Consider the following 19,392-nt stretch of genomic DNA (forward strand, 5'->3'; position numbering starts at 1 on the left):
TAAAAAATTATGACACTAGAAGCCTCAAAATCTGTTTATTCATATCTTCAAAATCTTGTCTGCAAGGTAAAGTTTAATAAACTATTCGATTTCAAAAAAAGAAAAAAAACGTAATGCAATGCAATGCTGCTAAGAAAGAAAATGAAAGAAAAGAATGTTCAAGAAATGCGAGTGAAAAGTGAAATGATTTTTTAATTGTTTGGTAGGAGAGAAAGTGAAAGGAATGAAAGAGGTATATATTTAGTAAATGATAAACACGATTATAGTGGTATTGGGCAAAAAGCATGAAAACACAAATCTTTCAACTTTCAAGACTTACGCCCCCTTAATTTGTATTGATTTATGTTGAAGTTTACGAGAAACAGTTTAGCAAATAAATAAGTTTTTATATATTATTATAATTTTTTTAAGATAATTATTTATGAAGATATAATTTTTATTAGTAAAAACTAATTATTAACATTGCATAAAAAAACACTAATTATTTAACATAAAAATTTATTTATTTGTACGAACTATTTTTATAAACAAAAAAATTAGTCAAATCCAACCGGAAGAATTTCCCTCTCCTTTCCTATCAATATATCTCCTTTCTTATCTGGTATGTCTCAACTTTTTGTCGTTGTGGAAAATAGACATTCTAAAAAATAATTGAATCATATTATATACACAGCTACTAGTATCTAGCAATATCCTTGTCCACACAATTAAATTACAAGAAAAGACAATAATCTAATAAAGCATCATAAATCTTCGTTGAGTTTTATTTTTCCCACACAACCTTTGATAAATCAAACATGGTTACTCCAAACATTTCACAAAACCAAAAACCAAGGACCACTAGAACCCTCAAAATCTGCTTATTGGTCTCTACAATTTTCTTAATCATTGTTGCCACAATAATTTTATCATTAGTTTTCACAATCTTTAAACCAAAGAACCCAATTGTAAATGTCTACCCAATTGGACTCAAAAACCTTAAATTTTTCCAACCAAATCTAACTAGTGTACCATTAAACATGGTAGTTACAATAAAGAACCCAAATTATGGAACTTTCAAGACCAAAAATTCCACTGGTTATATTAATTTTCAAGACACTATAGTAGCTAAAGTTCCTATAGGACCAAATATTTTCCCTGGTCATAAGACAACTAATGTAAGCACTATTGCTGATCTTATGATTGGAATATTGATTTCTGATCAGAAGTTTTTGTCAGATGTTGGAGAAGATGGGTCTTTTAATTTGACAGCAAAGGCTACACTTCAGGGAAAAGTGCATTTGATTAACGTTTTAAAGGTAAAGGCAACGGTTAATATTTTTTGTGATGTCTTTTTTAATATAAGTTCATTGGATACTGATTCCTATTGCATAACCAAAATCAAGTTGTGATTGTTGGCTTCCAATTGGTGGAATTTTCGTATTTTCGTATTCACTAGTAATGTTACTTATATATCTTTCCGGTCACAAATATAAGTAAAAGTACATTTTTTAATTCATTGAATAACAAATATATCTTGTCTATATTATAGTCTAAATACATATGTTATTCGATAAATCTAAAAAATGCATTTTTCTTATATTTATGGCAGGAGGAAATATGTATAGTAACTGGAGAAACAATATTGTTTACATTTAATCTTAGAATTTAAAGTAAGAAAGGTAGTGGTTGATATTGTAATGATTCATAATTTGTCATACAAGTATTTTTAATATCAGTCATTATAGTTTGTTTATATATGATCAGTTGTTGAATAAAAAAAAATGATTCGTTGAAATTAATTTTACAAAACCGGTTTGTAAGGTGAACATTGTCTCTACTTTATAAACACATATTCATGTCATCTTGTAAAGTTTTGCCTACCTAGAAGAGCCACTCGGTCTGTAGTGTTGTCACACAAGATAAGCACGCCTCCCGCTAGTTGACCGGACGAATCGAAGTTATCTTTTGGTCAACTGTCCACCCAGTCAAGTGGAAAACACACAGTTGAATCACGCTACACACGCTGCTGGTGTGCTTCCTTCCCGCGAGGTAAGGATTGTCTTATCTTATAAACACATATTCAGACCATCTCGCAATCGACGAGGAACTTCTTAAAACATCCCCTCACGCCCAACACTGTTGGGTTTCGGGTGCAGATATGAATGATGGATGGCCCGATCAGAAACCTGATAGTAGGTGGCCCAGCGGATCGTGGAGTTGACTGTGATAACATCTTTATAAAATTGAGAGTTGTGTTAGATTTAGAGAAATACAAATAGAGAGGACAATGAAGGCTACTAGGGTTTCATTAGAGTGAACCAAAAAATATGAGTACAAAAGTTACAATATATAGTAAGTAAACTAAAAAAAAAAAAACTAAACTATACCTTAAGCTCAATTAACATTAGGCCCAATGACATAAGGCTCAATAACTTATTATCTAACAGTGTCTAACTCAACCCAACAAAATCAGCTTGTAAGGTTAGGATTGTCTCAAATTTATATACATATATTCAGGCCACCTCGCAACCGATGTGAGACTTATTTACCGTAAGTAATTAGATTTCATTGTTTAAATTTGTAAAAAATGAATGGAGTGAATGAAATACAATGGAATCCATTTCATCCAATCCTTCATTTTTTCTTTCCTCATAATTTGAAGTGTAGGAATTAGGAAATAGAGTTAGGCATAGCAACGGTGGTACCTCGCCCCCGTCCACGCACCCCCGCCTCGAAACTCTACCGGGGATAACAATTGACCACCCACCCCCAACTGGGATTGGGTCCCCGACTTGCCCCCACCTGTAGAAACTATCATTAAAAAATATCTTTTTCTTTTGTTAAAAAAAGCCTGCTTCGAAGCTCTTTTTTTCTAAAAAAAAAAAATTAAACGCATTCCAAGTTTCCAACAACAAAAAATGCAAGAGTTGTGCAGCACATTGAAGATACAATTTTTCACATACGACAAAATGTAAAAGAAAGCACAGTGGCCAAAGGTTGAGGGTTAAAGCAAAAAACTCAGGCACGCAGCAAGGTTGAGGTGACGACAATGAAAGGATTTTAGGGTTTTTAGGTTTCACTTTCTCTTTATGCATATATTACTATTTGTTTTTATATCATATAGATCTCAATTTTAAAAAAAATCTAAAATTGTTTCATATGTTATTGAGACCGATCAAGATTAACGCTTCATGTGTTTTTATTGAATACCGTTAAGCTTGATCAATCTCAATAAAATATCAAACGATTTTAAATTTTTTATAAAATTTAACATGAATGATCTATATGATGTAAACGCTCAATCCAACGGTGAATTTTGTAAAATTTGTATTCGTTGAAACGTTATTGAACAGTGTACATTACTCAAATGTTACACCGGTGTAATATATATATATATAGAGTCAGGATCCGTTGACACCAACTAGTTTGACACCAAATGTTACACCTCTCAATAACGTTTTAACCGATATAAATTTTATAAAATCCACCGTTGGATTGAAAGTTTACATCATATAGATCATTTGTGTAAAATTTCAGACAAATCCAAAATCATTTGATATGCTATTGAGACACATAAAGATTAACGGCATTTAAAAAAATACAAAAACCGTTAATTTTGATGTATCTCAATAACACATCAAATGATTTTGGATTTATTTGAAATTTTACACAAATGATCTATATGATGTAAACTTTCAATCCAACGGTGGATTTTATAAAATTTATATCGGTTAAAACGTTATTGAGAGGTGTAACATTTGGTGTCAAACTAGTTGGTGTCAACGGATCCTGACTCATATATATATATATATATATATATATAACTAAGAACTGTTGAGTTTGTTAAGATTCACGGATGGTTAGATTCATATGAGAGAAACGGTTAACACTACTAGAAAAATGCTATTTTCTGACAGATTTTCGCACAGAATTCAAACGGATTTTAGACAGATTTCAGACGAAATACAACTTTCAAACGGTTTTCGGACGGAATAAGCCCCGTGTGAAAAACCCTCGTGGCTAATTTAAAAATCCGTCCGAAAATGTTTCAGACAAATTTTGGACAGATTTGGGACGGAATCAATATTATTAAAAAAAAAAAAAAAACTCATTTTAGAAACTATTTTCAATTGATTTTCACCAAATTTAGTACAAAATTTATTTGGAATAAAATTGATACAAATTAATGAGCTCTTTCATTCAAATGTAATATTACACCAATGCACATACATTTCAATCTTAAATCATGAGTTCTACATAAAATATGTAACATTACAAAAGTAATGACAATTGCAATTGACATGTGATACTATAGAAACACTAAATTTTTTCAAAGTTAAAATAATGAGTACAATGAAAGCTTCACACATAGGCTTTGTCCTTCTAATCAATTAGAAGTAGCTCTTGCATACTCTTCTAGTTCTACAAATTTTAAGCAGTTTCCTCAAGAAGCAACTCATTCATATTCTTCTAATTCTACCAAATTTTATACATCACTCTGAAACCATTTCAAAAACAGACATTAGTATATGCTAACTTAGTCCAAAAAGAAAACAATGATAATAAAATTAACTTAACCAATGTGGGCTGAACTACTGATGAACTTAAAGTTAAATTTCTTCAAGAGAACACAGTTAAAGTCCTAGACATTTGGTTAGAATGCAACAAGAGAAGAGAACACAATATTAGCACAAATTGTTTACTAGCAACATGAACAAGGGCCTTAACAGTTCAACTACCCAAGATAATGGCATAATTTACATTTGCTAACTGGAAACAACGCAATGTCACAAGTATAATACTTCTACCACCAGTATGCTCAAAACAAAAACCAAATACCACCCAGCAACGTCAAAGGGATCAATAAGATAACCCAACTCAAAGCATCATTCTTCCCTAAGACATACATCAAACTTAATTAAAGACATGATATTTAAACAAAGTCATAATAACTAATATAGTTACTTGGAGAGAATTTAGTTACAAAATAAACCAATACAAAACTAACTAACAAATGACATCAAAGAAATACTTGTTGAATATTTTGGATTCACTTTAATTAGTTTATTAAAATATAATTTAAATGTGTATAAAATCAAATATATTATCTTGTCATTATTATAAGGCTTAATGTTGAACGGGCCGTGATGGGTTGGGCCGTTCTTTCTAGTCAGCCTATTGAGAGGTCCCTGCCTCCACTGATGATGAGTATATATTCTAGCCATCCCATTAAGCTAGTAACACTGAAAAACATAACACGCATAAGGACTCATCAGTGAGAGGTAGAAGCACCGTCTCAACTCTCTTATTCTCTCACTTTCAATTAACGTAGGATTGATCCGCTGTCATTCCAGGTACACCGTTCCCATATATTCTCTTTTATAACAATATGCTATAACTTGTATCTATTGATCTAAGATCATTATATTTAAATTCTTTCAATTGGTATCAGAGCCGTTAGATACATATTATGGCTATTGTTGAATCACATGAACCCTAATTTGAGTTAATCAACATTCTAATGAATCGATATAAAATAGCTATTGCTTGTTAAACTGTTCGCTATTGCTTGTAATCTGTTTGTTTTCTAAAATAAAAGAAGCTATATAACATGTCATCATTCATATGCTGTAGAAGTGCAGAACTTCTATGTTATAGATGTTCATATATAATTGTAAATTCTAAATCATCTTCCGTTGATATTCTGTTGAAAATTCCAAATCATTCCAGCCGTCGTTTTGGAAAATAATTGAAGCATTCTACTTGGAATAAAATTGCGATCAACATGTCCTTTAATTCTTACGATTTTATTGATCATGATAATGGGTTCAAAGATAAACCCTATTTAATATGATCTGCAATTTATAAAGATTAGTTCCATGATTCTTGAAATTGAAATGTGCCTACAATATGTTACTTAATCGCCATCAAAATAGATATAAAATTGTCATGTTTCGTTGATTATTTTGGATGAACAATCCGGGTCGAATCGCGGGTCATCGCGACCCGTTTCCCTTTTTCCGGGCGAAGAAGACGTAAAAAAAATAATGGCGCGTGCATCTCATGCGCGTGAACAGTGTTTTAAATACCAAAATGTGCATCTCAACGAGAATTGTACACTATTTTACATCATATATTCTCAACATATGAGTCTAAAATATTCGGTGTGAAATTTCTAAATCAGTAACATCGATGCAAATTTATGTATTAACCGTGTTACAACTGTAAAATTATTTTAGATTCAATTTTGTTAATACGACACCTAATATTTTATATTCTTAAACTTAAATATCAATATCAATTCTATATTGCCTTATTGTTAATTTGTTATGTCCACTTGTAAATTTTAAGGCAAATTAAATTATAACATCCTTGTATTAATTTATTGAAAGAGTTTTATGACTTGATATAACGGTTTTCTCTTTGTTTAATTTATGAACCGCTTGAGATGAGGTCGTAAAAGACTTCTTGGAATCTGGCTAAAGCCATTAAAGCTTAGTGACCATACATACAAGAATGAAAGTCACATTCTCTGAGATCAGTGTAATTTAATTATGTGACTTGAATTATATAATTGCATATCAGGAGAAAGTTGTTTACATTTTATATACTCCTTTTGTGAAAATATAAAATGTGCAATTATATATATAAAATGTAACTATTGTCCAAAATATTTTGAAATTTAGAACTCTAATCTTTTATTGATTTCTGTAAATTAACCCCATTTAAAATTAAAAACTATTTTGGGAGTATTCAAAATCAAATCCTTTTGAGAGTTCTATTCCGGACAATTGTGTATTTACTCTATTAATCAAATTCTTTAATTGATATTATTTTAGCATAAAGATCCAAATATTTAAAATTGAACAATTCTTTTGCGACAAATATAAATTAGACACTTGTTCTTAATTTTTTGACAAATATTATAAACCTTCTAATTATGTTAATTAAGTGTCTTGTCGCAATTAAATATTTGGATCAAGTTAGTATTAAACTATATATTTTATTTTATTCAATGATGCAATCTTGCATTTTTTATGCTAAAATTCTAAGTATGAATTAAAATTTATACGCTTCATTGTTGTTTATCACTTAAATATCATCAAAACAAGTTTATTGAAATTGAGGCTATTTTAAAACTATTATCATCCTTGCAACCAAATATTTAAGTAAATTATTTTGATTTATAATTAGAGTCTCATATATGTTTTAATGGCTTATTCTTTACGCATGGATATTCTGAGATGATGTTATCAAATGGTATTCTCGCCAAATCATCAAAAGTCAATGACTCTAAAGACAAGGATGAATGTCACACTCTATGAGGTTAGTCACAATTTAATCAAATTCTTTAACCTCTTGTGACCCATTATTTGTTATTGCACATATGAAGAAATTTATTTATTCTTCTCTTATGTTGTGCAATTATGTATATAAAAGTGGAATTCTTTTTTCAGAATATTCTAAATAGAACTCTATAATTATTATATACTGTTTTCTTACAATAATACTTCATTTTCAATTTATATTTAAAGTTATAGTAGGAGTATTTAAAACTTTATTTTAAGAGTTCTATTCTGGATAAAATACAAAAAAAACTACATTGCACACTTTTATTTTAAATAATAACTCTTGCTATCATACTCTTTCGTATATAAATTCTAAAGTCATATTTATGATGTGCTAATTTAAAATACTTTTAAGCATGTCTTTCTATTATTTTAATATGACTAATATTGAATAAAATTAAATAGATTGTTTATGCATGATATTATTTTATCATATTCTTTTAAGCATAAACATTAATGATTTGTATAATTGTAATCTCACCTATCGTGGATACAATTATGCAAAGTATACTGACAACAATCATACCCTATCGGTGTGTTGTTGTTAATATAATATTCGTTATTACTCAATGTACTTTAATTTTATATACTTATATTTCAAATACTCTGTCACTATTAAAATGTTGTGACATAAGAACCGTACATTGAAATGCTATAGTTTTTACTTACTATCCTTAATACCCTTGAATGATATTACAATAAGTAAGAAATTTCACTAAATATATTATAGCGCATGTAGCTACTATCTTAATTTTGCAATCCAATATTATCCTAATTTTAATTAATGAATTATTTAAACTTTATTTAAAAATAAAAATAAAAATTGGATTGTCATCTATCCCTAGATTTTGTTAAGTGGCGGACATAACCCTATTGGTGTGACGTCACTCAACACGATCTTCATGTGATAGAGAAATAGTTGAATATTTATTTAAAATATTTTCAAACTTTTAATTCAACTATCATTCTCTATCAAGTGGGAGAATCCTCACTATGTATTGTGTGACGTAATGGACATACCCTATCGGTATGACTTTGCTTAACATGATCATCCCTTCTATGGTGTAAGAAAAATATCTAACCATTTTAAATACCATTCTTTGTCAAGTGAGGAAAATTCTACATGCAAATTAACTATAGTTAAGAAACAAATATATTTTTTTGTTTCATAATTCTAGACATAAAACTACTGTAGAGACTGATATTAAGGATATTAATTATAGTCTTTTCTCATAAATTATTATATACTTCCATATCATTCTATATTTTTGTAAATTCATTTTGTAAAAGCAATATGTCAAAATCTCAAATGCTTAACAACTCTATCAACAAAAATTCTATTTATTTTATGTCATTATTTTAAATGGTTTTAAATTGTACATTTGAGATATTCAATTTTTTTTTTATTTTTCACTATATTTGACATATTTCAAACTATTGTTATTTTTCAACACTTATGGAAGTTAATGACTATTTTCTCATATATCCTCAATAATAATAAAATGTAAGTCTCGTGTATTTCCGCTGCGTGTAACCAAACTATTTCTCAAATGTGTGTCTATAATTGTAGCATTTGAGTTTTATGAGTGAGTTATTAAACTTTTAATATATATAGTCTCATACCCTATTTTACAATACTAGAGACTTAATCTCACTCATATGATGATAAACCTTTTATATATGATCATCATACTCTTTATATGATAGCTACTTTATATATAAAAATTCTTTTGAGAATTTTATTTGTTATAAGGAGATTTATATTATAAATTGTTAAGTAAAAATTAGCAATCTCCTTAATTCTAAATGCAGAATATGTGGTTAACCATGAAATCCAACACTTATAAAAATCTGCCATTGAAAAGTTTTGTATATATTGGATTTTATATTATTATTGAGTTACCACTTGTGTTAGTAATTCTGCTATATTCATGTGCAAAATGTGGTTGAGTTTGTGACACTCTAGTATTGAAATAAAATAAAATTATGTATAACCACATATATATAGAAAATTTTGCACTAGCAAATAAGTATCCAACTGTTAAATATTACATATCATAATATTTGTATATTAGTGATCACTAATGAAAACACTAAAGAAAATTCCACTCATTCTTGTTTATATATGTGGAATTAGTGGGAGTGTGTACATAATATTATATACTATGAGCTCAAATAAGAAATTTCACTCTTGTTCATATATGTGAGATCAATGAAAATATGTACACAATGATATAAACACAAAACTTAAAGTTATAATCTCACTCTTGCCATATACTTTTGCGCGCTAGATAAAATATGGCATAGCTTAAGAGACTTTAAATTTCAGTCTCATTCTACTATTCTGAGATATATATCAACTCTTTAATCTCGGTAAGCATCACAATTAGATGCTTAAGTCAATTTGTTGGAAAATGCACAATTATCTCTTAGCATGCAAATATATTGTGCTTCTCTTTTACCAACACTACACATTCTATAAGGTCATAAATAGTAAGTACTACGTATAATATCAATACTCCTATCGAGTATGATATTGTGTTCTTAAAGTACTTATGAATTGCATAATCATAATATGTTCATTATTGACATTCTTGTGGCCACATTAATCCATATCTTATTTTCTTTAAACTAAGTGGTTGTGTTAATCTAATTGGAGATTCTCCGGTCTCCTATTTCTTTATGGATTTTCATAGTCACAATTTTTTGCTAAAATTTGGATTAATTGAATGTCAAACGTTGTAGAACATTTATTGATTTTGACTAAAAGTAATTATTCTCTTAATAGGCCATCCCTATAAGTTAGTAATTACTTGACCTATGTGGATATTCTATAACTTTTATAAAATCAAAAACTCATTGGCAGAACCACTAACGACAGACTTATATATATTTGATTAAGTCTTCTATATTTTGGGTTAGTGGGAGTTTGTTGTAGCATTTTAGATGCATGGACCATTATTGGATTACAAATTCTTAATGTTATAATGTTAATCCATATTTACCACTCTATGTGAAATTTAAGGTGTATGGTGTATGATTTTGTTTGCCCTATCGGATTCAACTTCTGCATTGTTTATATTTTATGTTTCTTATACTATTTTAAAGACAAGTTTATTATTAATATTTGATATACTTCTATCACTATTCTTATGTTATTTTTAATAACTAATTAAAGTAATCCAAGTGGGAGATTGTTGAATATTTTGGATTTACTTTAATTAGTTTATTAAAATATAATTTAAATGTGTATAAAATCAAATATATTATCTTGTCATTATTATAAGGCTTAATGTTGAACGGGTCGTGATGGGTTGGGCCGTTCTTTCTAGTCAGCCTATTGAGAGGTCTCTGCCTCCACTGATGAGTATATATTCTAGCCATCCCATTAAGCTAGTAACACTGAAAAACATAACACGCATAAGGACTCATCAGTGAGAGGTAGAAGCACCGTCTCAACTCTCTTATTCTCTCACTTTCAATTAACGTAGGATTGATCCGCTGCCATTTCAGGTACACCGTTCCCATATATTCTCTTTTATAACAATATGCTATAACTTGTATCTATTGATCTAACATCATTATATTTAAATTCTTTCAATACTTAGACATTTCAACTAGCTGGAGCAATCGATGAATTATTTAAAACTATATTTTTGGTCCCATGTATATCGTGAAAGGATAAAAGAGAACAAAAAAAATATAATTTTCAGGTTTGATATTAATTAATAAAAGCTAAGTGGTCAAATTTGTGTGATGTAAAGTAAAGACAAAACACAACATATAGAAGCACCTAAGAGACAATTAGAAATAATTCTAATTTGAAAAATTGGAGTTTTCAGACTATAAAAGTGCTCATACAATTTTAATTTCTACACGCTAACAATGAAAAATATGGCTAAAACTCTCATGTTTTTTCACATTATGTTTATTTTAATTTTCACATTTATCATTCTCATCGAAGGCCTTCATCCACTAAGTAAGACGATTCTTTTTTTTTTCTTCAATTTATTTCCTTTATATGTTTTATTCCCTATTATTAACAAGGCAACTCAAGTCTAACATGGAAGATTTTATAATGCACAAGTTGTCAATATTATTATAGATCATCCATCAAAACTAATTGTTTATGAGTTTTTATTTAATATCGTTAATCTTGATTAGTATCAATAACATATCAAATGATTTTTTTATTTTTTCAAAAAAAAAGAAAATTATTGACAATCTATATGATATAAATTTTCAATTTAACGATGAATTGTGTAAAATTCGTATTTGTTATAATTAATAATATAGACAATTTATGCACCATAAAAAACTTGTGAAATTTTTCATGATAGACCAAGCGTTATTAACATTAATTTTTTTCTTATTTGTTCGACATCACAGGAAATGTACAAAATCCTCCGTGTTTAAAGAACGTAGATTGTCCTACTTATTTGTGTCTCTATCCTTGGACTCCAAGGTGTGTAAAGAATCGTTGTCGATGTGTATAATGAATGATTTCATCCTTGAAAATTATAAAAATGGCCATTAGTACTACTACTATTAATAAATTTTCCCTTCAGCACCTTTTTATCAAGTTCAAAAATAAAGTTGTGGTAATTCTATGAGTATAATCGTATTTGTAATTATTATATGTTGGTACGTTGGCTTTTTTCATAGGTGTTCTGCTTATATATGACGCCTTTATTTTGTAATTTCGCTTTTTTAGTCTCTATTTATTTTATGCAGAAATCAATTATTAATAATATAATATGTTGGTGCGTTTTGTTGAATATATATTTTATTAGCCATTTATGTTTTGCACTGCATTTTTTTCCCTTCATCATGGTTTTATTTTAAAGGTTTTTTTATAAAAATTTTAACGAGGCCGTTGGTGTGAAATCTCTTGATTGTTATCTTGGGTAATTATTTAGTCCCCCGAACGTCTGTTTCATCATTTTATTTTAATAAGTTTATTAGGTGTTGCATATAAGCTAATTAGATAAGTTTCTTACCAAACACGTCTATTTATATCAAGCAAGCTTAATTATAAACTAGTCCAATTAACTTATTGGACTTACCAAACACATCCTAGTATTTTTCTCACCCTTTTATTTCTTCAATGATGCTTCAGAGTAACTAATAGGAGCAACATTCTGTAACCTAAAAACAAAATGTCAAACAACAAAATATATTATATGTTGGATTTTTGCTAAACACATCAAAGATTGAATTTTTAAGGCGAAAATGAAAGTAAAATTGAAGAACCTGGTCTCTAGAGTGTAAGTCATTGGACTTGTATATTTTTTTCCACGTATAATCACTTATTTTAGATGATTTTTGCTACTGATTGATAAGGCAAATGGAACCTCTAGTTTTTCATTGATCATAGCAAGACCTTATATAGCCAATGTACAAGATACAAGTTAGTTACAACAAACTTAACAAACACTAAACGGTTAACTTGAGCCTTAAGCCACAGCTGGTGCGCGCGCGTGCCTTAGCAGCAGGCCTGCTCACAGGCTTGGCAAGCTTGCTCATGAGCCTTGCAACTAACTAGACTAACTTTGATCAACACTTATCTAACATTGTCTCTCCTAAACTGAACCATGTCAAGGCTTCAGTTTATGTCTTCAGGCTTACACAATCCAAGCATATCTCTGAACTTGCAAAAACTCTCAAGGGATAGAGCTTTGGTCATAATATATGTAGTCTGCTCAAAGGATGAGCAATGTAGCAACTGTATCTTTCCATCTTTGGTCAAATCTCTGAGAAAATGAAACCTAACATCAATATGTTTACTCCTTCCATGCATCACTGGATTTTTTGACAATTTGATTGTGGAGCTGTTGTCACAATACAAGGTAATGCAATCATTTTTCCTGCTGCTGATGTGATCAAGTACTCTACTCAACCAAATGGCCTGACAAGCACAGTTGGCTGCTGCTATAAATTCAGCTTCAGTTGTTGATAGGGTTACAATTGGCTGTTTTTTGGAACACCAGGACACAGCTTTTGAACCAATCATAAACACATACCCTGATGTACTCTTTCTATCATCAAGGTCTCCAGCATAATCTGAATCTGACCATCCAGGATACAATTTTTCACATACGACAAAATGTAAAAGAAAGCACAGTGGCCAAAGGCTGAGGGTTAAAGCAAAAAACTCAGGCACGCAGCAAGGTTGAGGTGACGACAATGAAAGGATTTTAGGGTTTTTCGGTTTCACTTTCTCTTTATGCATATATTACTATTTATTTTTATATCATATAGATCATCGATGTTCAATTTAAAAAAAAAAATCTAAAATTATTTCATATGTTATTGAGACCGATCAAGATTAACGCTTCATGTGTTTTTATTGAATACCGTTAAACTTGATCAATCTCAATAAAATATCAAACGATTTTAAATTTTTTATAAAATTTAACATGAATGATCTATATGATATAAACGCTCAATCCAACGATGAATTTTGTAAAATTTGTATTCGTTGAAACGTTATTGAACAGTGTAACATTACTCAAATGTTACACCGGTGTAATATATATATATATATATAACTAAGAACTGTTGAGTTTGTTAAGATTCATGGATGGTTAGGTTCATACGAGAGAAAACGGTTAATACTACTAGAAAAATGCAATTTTCGGACAGATTTTCGCACAGAATTCAAACGGATTTTAGACAGATTTCAGACGGAATACAACTTTCAAACAGTTTTCGGACGGAATAAGCCCCGTGTGAAAAACCCTCGTGGCTAATTTAAAAATCCGTCCTAAAATCCGTCCGAAAATGTTTCAGACAAATTTTTGGACAGATTTGGGACGAAATCAATATTATTAAAGAACAAAAAAAAAAAAAAAACTCATTTTAGAAACTATTTTCAATTGATTTTCACCAAATTTAGTACAAAATTTATTTGGAATAAAATTGATACAAATTAATGAGCTCTTTCATTCAAATGTTACACCAATGCACATACATTTCAATCTTAAATCATGAGTTCTACGTGAAATATGTAACATTACAAAAGTAATGACAATTGCAATTGACATGTGATACTATAGAAACACTAAAAAATTTCAAAGTTAAAATAATGAGTACAATGAAAGCTTCAGACATAGGCTTTGTCCTTCTCATCAATTAGAAGTAGCTCTTGCATACGGTTGTGAATTCGGATTGAATCACGCCAATAATCTTGATGTATGGAGCAAATCGAATAAGCAATCAAAACGTGGAAATAACAATAATAATTACGAACAAAAGATAAGCAATAAAACTGTAAAGAACACGAAGCAATTGTTTACCCAGTTCAGTCAAAACCGACCTACTCTGGGGGAGAGAGCCACTCTTCGTTCCACTATCAATGAAAAGCTTGATTACAACGAGATTCAATACAAAAGAGTTGCAAGAATTAGACTTTAACCCTAATTCTACACTTTTCCCAAATCTCTTCCCGTGACCAAGAGATTTCAATGATAAGTGATTACAAGATGAAAGAATCAACACCCAAAACCTAGAGATGAACAAAGAGTAACCCTCTTAACCCTAGCCGCTGTTTTGGTGAAAGAAACCCTCAAAACTTGTTCTCAAAAAACAGAAAACGTGACCCTTTAAATACCCTGCAGCAATTTTTGCCCGAGGCACCAGTTTTTTCGCCTGGGGCGAAAAGAAAACAGAGAGCCCCCTTTTCCTGCTTCAAATTTCGCCCGGGGCACGGGTTTTTTCGCCCGGGGCAAAAAAACAGCAGATTAGTGTTTTTTCCACGTTTTCAAGGCAATTCCCAACAATCTCCACCTTGCCTTTAAAACGATGGTGATGCCAACTTCCCATCAACCACCGTGCTGCTCTCTCCACTTGTTTACACCACACCCTCTTCGGCCCCCGGAGTCTATCTCTCCGTACTCCCGAAAGATGCTTGTCTCCAATTGCCCTTGGATTTTTAGGACAATACACAAGCTAAACCATACCCTCTTCAAACCTCGGATTATAGCTTTCCGTACTCTTGAAGATATGCTTGCCTCCAACCAACCTTGGAATTTTTAGGTGGTTTCACAAGCTACAGCCTCAAACTCTCCTTGTGTCCAACTACCTCCAGCAGTCTAACAAGTTACCAAGCTTGATCACCATTGCTTCCACACAAGGTCTTCATAGCCATACCACTTTGGTATACCTTCACCTCAAACCGAGATTCCTCCACCAAAGCCTTAAACCGGTATATCCACTATGTCTTCCACCTTGTAACTGAGTATTCTTACCACCGCCTCTCCAGGCTGATGTTGAGTATTATTCCACCGCCTCTCCAGGCCGATGTTGAGTATTATTACCACCACCTCTCCAGGCTGATGTTGAGTATTATTACCACCGCCTCTCCAGGCTGATCAGCAAGCTATGAGTGTCAACTGGTGACTATGAGTGCTCCCGCACTCTCATAGCCTTCCTCCTCATCAACGGCAACATGAGCTGACGAACTACCACTGCCCCTTCTCCGAGGACAGTCCTTCTTAAAGTGACCCGGATCCTGACAATAGAAGCATCTGAACCTGCCACCATTATCACCTTTTGGCCTAGACTTTGACCCATATTTCTTCCCCTTTCCTCTACCGTCGTTCTCACTTCTATCCCTCATCACATTTAACCCTTCCGCACTATCATCAACCCTCAAGTCTCTCAACTTTGTCAACTCCTTGGTCCTCAAAGCCGATTGAACTTCATCCAATGTGATAGTACCTTCTTTGCCATAAAGCAACGCATCCTTGAGATTTTCAAGTGACTTGGGTAAAGCACACAACAAATGAAAGGCCTTGTCCTCGTCTTCCAAATTCACGTCAATGTTCGCCAAGTCGTCAATGATCTTGTTGAACTCCGAAAGTTGCTCCACCACAGGCTTGTTCTCCACCATTCGAAAGAAAAACAACCGTTCTTTCAAACACTGCTTATGTGCCAAAGACTTCATCATATACAACGCATCCAGCTTGGTCCACATAGCCGCCGCAGTTTTTTCTTTAGCTACTTCCCTCAACACATTATCCGCGAGGCACAAGATAATGACACTCAAAGCCTTATCATTCATCTCGCTCTTTTCTGCGTTCGAGAGAGTATTTGGCATATTCGATATGCCCAACAATGCTTCAACACACTTTTGTTGTGTTAATATTGCCCGTACCTTCATCTTCCACAAACCGAAGTCATTTTTACCGGTGAACTTCTCAATCTCCCACTTAGAACCCATGATACTTAATTCGTTTGACCCTTTGCCCCACAGTGGGCGCCAATTGTTGTGAATTCTTTGATAATCACACCAATAATCTTGATGTGTGGAGCAAATCGAATAAGCAATCAAAACGTGGAAATAACAATAATAATCACGAACAAAAGATAAGCAATAAAACTGTAAAGAACACGAAGCAATTGTTTACCCAGTTCAGTCAAAACCGACCTACTCTGGGGGAGAGAGCCACTCTCCGTTCCACTATCAATGAAAAGCTTGATTACAACGAGATTCAATACAAAAGAGTTGCAAGAATTAGACTTCAACCCTAATTCTACCCTTTTCCCAAATCTCTTCCCGTGACCAAGAGATTTCAATGATAAGTGATTACAAGATAAAAGAATCAACACCCAAAACCTAGAGATGAACAAAGAGTAACCCTCTTAACCCTAGCCGCTGTTTTGGTGAAAGAAACCCTCAAAACTTGTTCTCAAAAAACAGAAAACGTGACCCTTTAAATACCCTGCAGCAATTTTCGCCCGAGGCACCAGTTTTTTCGCCTGGGGCGAAAGTTTTCGCCTGAGGCACCAGCGTTTTCGCCTGGGGCGAAAAGAAAACAGAGAGCCCCCTTTTCCTGCTTCAAATTTCGCACGGGGCACGGGTTTTTTCGCCCGGGGCGAAAAGAATAGCAGATTAGTGTTTTTTCCACGTTTTCAAGGCAATTCCCAACACATACTCTTCTCGTTCTACAAATTTTAAGCAATTTCCTCTCCTCATCAAGTAAAGAAGCAACTCACTCATATTCTTCTAATTCTACCAAAGTTTATAAATCACTCTGAAACCATTTCAAAAACAGACATTAATATATGCTAACTGTCCAAAAAGAAAACAATGATAATAAAATTAAATTAACCAATGTGGGCTGAACTACTGATGAACTTAAAGTTAAATTTCTTCAAGAGAACACAGTTAAAGTCCTATACATTTGGTTAGAATGCAACAAGAGAACACAATATTAGCACAAATTGATTCAAATTGTTTACTAGTAACATGAACAAGGGCCTTAACAGTTCAACTACCCAAGATAATGGCATAATTTACATTTGCTAACTGAAAACAACGCAATGTCACAAGTATAATACTTCTACCACCAGTATGCTCAAAACAAAAACCAAATACCACCCTACAACAGTAATAAAGGGATCAATAAAGATAACCCAACTCAAAGCATCATTCTTCCCTAAGACATACATCAAACTTATTTAAAGACATGATATTTAAACAAAGCCATAATATTAATAACTAATATAGTTACTTGGAGAGAATTTAGTTACAAAATAAACCAATACAAAACTAACTAGCTTCAATAAGAACAAATGACATCAAAGAAATACTTGACATTTCAACTAGGACCAATCGATGAATTATTTCAAACTATATTTTTGGTCCCATGTATATCGTGAAAGGATAAAAGAGAACAAAAAAATATAATTTTCAGGTTTGATATTAATTAATAAAAGCTAAGTGGTCAAATTTGTGTGATGTAAAGTAAAGACAAAACACAACATATAGAAGCACCTAAGAGACAATTAGAAATAATTCTAATTTGAAAAATTGGAGTTTTCAGACTATAAAAGTGCTCATACAATTTTAATTTCTACACGCTAACAATGAAAAATATGGCTAAAACTCTCATGTTTTTTCACATTATGTTTATTTTAATTTTCACATTTATCATTCTCATCGAAGGCCTTCGTCCACTAAGTAAGACGATTCTCTTTTTTTTTCTTCAATTTATTTACTTTATATGTTTTATTGACAAGCCAAGTCAAGTCTAACATGGAAGACTTTATAATGCGAAAGTTGTCAATATTATTATAGATCATCCATCAAAACTAATTGTTTATGAGTTTTTATTTAATATCGTTAATCTTGATTAGTATTAATAACATATCAAATAAATTTATTTTTTTCAAAAAAAAAAAATTAATGATGATCTATATGATATAAATTTTCAATCTAACGATGAATTTTGTAAAATTCATATTCGTTATAATTAATAATATAAACAATTTGTGCACCATAAAAAATTTGGTGAATTCCTTAAAAAAAAAAAAAAAAATTGGTGAAATCTTTCATGATAGACCGAGCGTTATTAACATTAATTTTTTTCTTATTTGATCGACATCACAGGAATTAATGGACAAAATCCTCCGTGTTTAAAGGACGAAGATTGTCCTACTTATTTGTGTCTCTATCCTTGGACTCCTAGGTGTGTAAAGGATCATTGTCGATGTGGATAATGATGATTCCATCCTTGAAAATTATAAAAATGGCCATTAGTACTATACTACTACTATTAATAAATTTTCCCTTCAGCACCTTTTTATCAAGTTCAAAAATAAAGTTGTGGTAATTCTATGAGTATAATCGTATTTGTAATTAATATACGTTGGTACGTTGGCTTTTTACATAGGTGTTTCGCTTATATAAAACGTCTTTATTTTGTAATTTTGCTTTTTTAGTCTCTATTTATTTTGTGCAGAGATCGATTATTAATAATATAATATGTTGGTGCGTTTTTGTGCAGAGATCGATTATTAATAATATAATATGTTGGCTTTTTTCATAGATGTTCCGCTTATATAAGACGCCTTTATTTTGTAATTTTGCTTTTTTAGTCTCTATTTATTTTGTGCAGAGATCGATTATTAATGATATAATATGTTGATGCCTTTTGTTGAATATATATTTTATTAGCCATTGTTGTTTTGCACCACATTTTTATCCCTTCATCATGGTTTTATTTTAAAGGTTTTTTTATAAATTTTTTAACGAGGTAGTTGGTGTGAAATCTCT

General features: G+C 31.3%; 1 protein-coding gene and 2 long non-coding RNA genes across 3 annotated transcripts; 2 read left to right on the top strand and 1 right to left on the bottom strand.

Moving 5' to 3' along the window:
- Nucleotides 1-703: 703 nt before the first annotated feature.
- LOC123920287 lies at nucleotides 704-1,683 on the top strand. The gene has a single exon (XM_045972550.1). It carries the CDS (start codon nucleotides 798-800, stop codon nucleotides 1,389-1,391), a length of 594 nt encoding a protein of 197 aa, XP_045828506.1. The 5' UTR covers nucleotides 704-797; the 3' UTR covers nucleotides 1,392-1,683.
- A 2,460-nt stretch (nucleotides 1,684-4,143) lies between these two features.
- On the bottom strand, nucleotides 4,144-4,635 carry LOC123920288. Its single transcript, XR_006813597.1, has 2 exons — nucleotides 4,561-4,635; nucleotides 4,144-4,480 (listed from the first exon to the last, which is right to left on the bottom strand). It is a non-coding gene; the product is annotated as an uncharacterized LOC123920288 (long non-coding RNA).
- Nucleotides 4,636-18,137: 13,502 nt separating this feature from the next.
- LOC123920289 lies at nucleotides 18,138-19,164 on the top strand. The gene is made up of 2 exons (XR_006813598.1): nucleotides 18,138-18,297; nucleotides 18,727-19,164. It is a non-coding gene; the product is annotated as an uncharacterized LOC123920289 (long non-coding RNA).
- Nucleotides 19,165-19,392: the final 228 nt, after the last annotated feature.

This window comes from Trifolium pratense, linkage group LG4 (assembly GCF_020283565.1).
Source record: "Trifolium pratense cultivar HEN17-A07 linkage group LG4, ARS_RC_1.1, whole genome shotgun sequence".
Taxonomy (NCBI): domain Eukaryota; kingdom Viridiplantae; phylum Streptophyta; class Magnoliopsida; order Fabales; family Fabaceae; genus Trifolium; species Trifolium pratense.

Coding starts and splice junctions, on each gene's coding strand:
- LOC123920287 (XM_045972550.1), top strand. CDS start 798: ATGGTTACTCCAAACATTTCACAAAACCAAAAACCAAGGACCACTAGA.